Source organism: Gallinula chloropus, assembly GCF_964237585.1.
Source record: "Gallinula chloropus genome assembly, chromosome: 10".
NCBI lineage: Eukaryota > Metazoa > Chordata > Aves > Gruiformes > Rallidae > Gallinula > Gallinula chloropus.
Genome location: NC_140095.1, coordinates 12,156,225 through 12,160,300, shown reverse-complemented (window position 1 = coordinate 12,160,300; position 4,076 = coordinate 12,156,225). Strand labels below are relative to the sequence as shown.

General features: G+C 40.9%; 1 protein-coding gene across 1 annotated transcript; it reads right to left on the bottom strand.

Moving 5' to 3' along the window:
- Positions 1-2,639: 2,639 nt before the first annotated feature.
- Positions 2,640-3,825, bottom strand: LOC311195124 (neuropeptide Y receptor type 6-like; the record flags this gene model as incomplete). The annotated part of the gene is made up of 1 exon (XM_084268462.1): positions 2,640-3,825. The coding sequence occupies exon 1, from the start codon at positions 3,759-3,761 to the stop codon at positions 2,640-2,642; it is 1,122 nt and encodes a 373-aa protein (XP_084124588.1). The 5' UTR covers positions 3,762-3,825.
- Positions 3,826-4,076: the final 251 nt, after the last annotated feature.

Here is a 4,076-nt window from a genome sequence, read left to right as displayed (position 1 = left end):
ACAGTGTGGGCATTTTGCCTTAAGAAAAGTCAGAAGTATCTTTCTCCTACTTGGGTATCGATGAATTAAAACACAGTAAATGCAGCGCTCAGAAAGGCCCTTTTAGTGTTTGTGCTACAGGTTTCCTGAGCTGCTGCAGGGAAACTTCCACTCTGACAAGCTGCACAGATTAGTCAATGTCTAAGAAAACAGTAATCCAAACACATTGATTATATTTGAGTACAAATCATAAAGTAAAAGGTTGCTCTGCCCTTGAGGAAGAAACTCACTCGAAACCTCCCTGTTTTATGACTCTGTCCTTCACCAAAAACTATGTGGGCACCCTGAGCAGGCTCTCAGCCTGTCTTTAAGTCCTTGGTCCTTCCAGAAGCAGCGAATACCTAATTTTTCACCGATCTCTGTAGGCATGTGAAATGCTGAGCCAGGTTCCCGAACCATTTGTATGAGAGCTGTCTGATCAGGATTGGAGGCAGTAAAATTTACCAGCTGGGCAATGTAGTGATTTTATACAGGGTTATATTTATTTGTCAGTAGACAGGAGAAATCAAAGTATTTAAATTACACACAGCAATGGCACTGCTTTTACCCAGTTACATGATTACAGTCAATAATCAGTTGAGCTTTCTGTTCAACAGAATTATTTTCACAACTATTACCATTTTCCAAGTATCTAACTCTAGTTATGTGCTTACAGTTAAACCCGTCAAACGTAAAATACAAACAGGTGTAAGGATATATTAATTTACAAGCATGTTTATACATATCTTGGTTTGGTTGATGTGACCGAACCACTTGAACAAAGCTCTGATGCAGTTTGGTGTTTAAAATTCCATCACTGCTGAGCCTTTGTACATTTGGATGATGTTCTGGAGTCCAGGTTCCCACTCTAGCTTTCTGTATTTAATCCCCTGTTTCTGTTCCCCTGAGGATGTCCTTCAGGTTGCATCAAGTAGTAACTTAACATTCTGCTATAATTTTGTCCACTTGCTTTTTACCAGTAGAATAAGGGACAAGAAAGTGTTCAGCATTACCTAACACAGGGCAGCGTTGGTCAGTTTATCATTATGACTTCAGCAATCTTTAAATCTTGCGTATTGTGGAGTTACACACATCACCACCACCACACACAGCATTAGAGGAGTCCATAATGCTTATGTGTTAAAAAGAAGTAGCTTCTCCCTGTCTGTTTGTATTCCTGTCAAAGTCAGTTCCCTCCTATTGACTTGTCCGGAAATTAGATAGCAGACTGGAGGTAACACCAGGGCATGCAGGGAGGGAACGTGCAGCAGGAAGGGCGATGTCTTCAAGTCAGTGATGATGCCCTGTTCAGTTAGCAGTGAGCTGATGGCAATCTGAATGTTATTTTATTGTATTTTATTTTGCCTTGGCAGGGCATTGGTAAATTGCTACAGTAATCAATGCTATTTAACTTCAACAAGAGAAAGCATGGTGAGTTGTTGGAGTAACGTGTTCCAGGTATTGTATTGAAACAGCCCAGTGTTAACTGCTGATGTATGTTGGCACTGTACCATGTATGAAGAATGTTTAGTTATTTTTTTATGGCCAGACTGGAAAATGTTTTTTAAAATGCTCAGGTTTGAGAAAAGCTGTGTTGGGTATCATGCTTCCAGGCTCCTTTGCACTGTGTTACGAACAACACTATTTTCAAACAGGGTCTGACAGAAATGACCACATCTGCCTCAAGCTTGGCCCTCCGCTTGGGCAGAAATGTGGAGAGAGATACTTCAGAACTGCAAGCAAACCTCATTTTCTACTCAGAGGAACCTATAATCTGGGTAAGTAGCTAAAGGAAAATTTACTCTGAATCTGTAGTACTTTTATTTGATAATGGAGATTCTAAAAGGTCTGTTCTAAAGACCGGTCATGATGGTAACAGAGAAAGCAATGATCTATACTGGTGATTTGGAGTAGAATAGGATGCTTTTAGGGGAAATGTGAAATACTTATCTCATCTTGAGCAGCATCAATCTGAGTGGAATTTGCAATGCATCAAATGGGGCCTGTATTTGTGCTCATTTAAAAAATAAATCAGAATTCCAACTCTAGCCTTTTCGCATGCTAAAATACAATTTTTAGGCTGAACTGATTCTAAACCAAAGCAAACTGCATGCTTGGGGTGAAAGGGATCGGATGGTAGAGGCTTAGGATAACTTAAAGGGCTTTCCTGACAGTGTGAGCTGTCTATAAACTCACGGGCAGGTTGGACAGAGGTAGGACAATGTAGGGATGGAAAATTAAGAGGCCAGCAAACCGTCTGTGAAGGGGCTGATGGCATTAGGAATGCTGCAGTATTTGCGGCGTTCATGGCTGCAATAGAAATGTCTTTATTGGTGTGAAGGTAGTGTGCCTGTGACTTGGAATTGGAGGGTTAAAAAACTAAGATGCTAATACTGTGTATAATTAATTATTACTGATCTTTGGGACTCTTAGAAATGGCTTGGTAGCATTAATACTATGATAAAGTACCTGCTAGGAGTATGCCTATGGGAGCATAGTCCTGCTTTGCTGAACTACATGGCAAAGACTTCTGTGAAACTCAGCAGTAACAGGACCAGGACCTACAGGAAGAAGCCATCTGCTACAAAATCCAAAATTTCGGAAACAGATGCTGGATTATTTTAGATATCCACTGGGGGGTTATGCAGTTTCAGAGATCCTTTAGATGCATCAGTTTGCAGATTTGAAAGGGCAATATTTTCATATTCCTCTTGTGATGCTGAGCACCTGCAGCAGTGAGCTAATACTAACAAATCCTTCTGGAAGTTCTTGTTGAGAAATCCGTAAAAGATGGGGTTGATACACGTGGAGACCATGGCCACAAGGTGGCATAAGGTAAATGCTAGATTATGATTACAGCTCATTAGTGCCTCGTAGTTCCAGTCAAAAACAACATTGAATATATTGAGAGGCAACCAGCAAGCTGCAAAAGTCACAACAATTGATACCAACATCATATTAATCCTTTTGTATTCAATCAGCCTGCTCTCATTCTCCCTCATCCTGTCTATTTTACTTTGTCTCCTTCGAAGGCATACAAATATCCTGAGATAGCAGATAAAAATAAACCCCAGTGGGAAGCAGTACTGGAAAACCAGCAGACTGGTGGTGAAAACCAGTCGTTCTGTAATGGATGGCCATGCTTCAATGCAGGCAACCTTGTTCTTGTAGAAATCACTATGGAAAGATAGATACTGGAAAGGTTCATCTGTTATTTGGTGAAATATTAAAAAAGGCATGGATATCATGAGGGAAAACCCCCAAATGAAAAGAATTCCCCAGTAAGCATGTGAAATACTAGGCTTCCAGCCACGTGGGTTCACAATTAACTGGTATCTCTCGACAGCAATGAGGACAAGGGAGAAAATGGAGACTGTGACAGACAGACTTTGTATGAAAGAACTCATCTTGCACATAGCTTCCCCAAATACCCAGTAGTCCATTAAGGTATAAGCAACTGTGACTGGAATGCACATGATACAGATTAAGACATCTGATAAAGAGAGGTTGGCGATCAAAATGTTGGTAACGTTTTGAGCTTCCTTCCGTCTCTTTATTATAACAATCAGGCAAAGGTTTCCCAAGAGCCCCACTGTTGTAACTAATGTGTAGGCTGTAATAAGCAAGAGTTCTGCAAGGAAGGAAGGTTGGCATGTATCAAAGTTCAAAAACTGAGAGTAGCTAATGTTAGAGATAGTTCGATTTGACAGAATCTCACTGGGATGCTGAATGGCTTTGTCCATCGTGAAGCATCTGCCAACCTGTGGACAAAACCTAGTGTTATTTAGAATATACTTTGTATGGAGCTTTCCCAGGCAGTGGTTACTACGAGTCTGTCTTTGTAGTTGGTGTCCTTCAAGTTTGGAGCAAACCTACTACAACCTATTATAGCACTGAGAAATCCTGAAAGGAGAAGCTGGTGGCTGAGTAGTGGATGGAGGTTGATGCTACTTTTCTGAGGTTCTGCACCAACAGTGTTACAGAACCGTAACTGATTGTGAAGTGTAAGGAATAGCAGGGATGGCTCTGTTTGCCAGCTCTGGATAAACTTTGCTTTT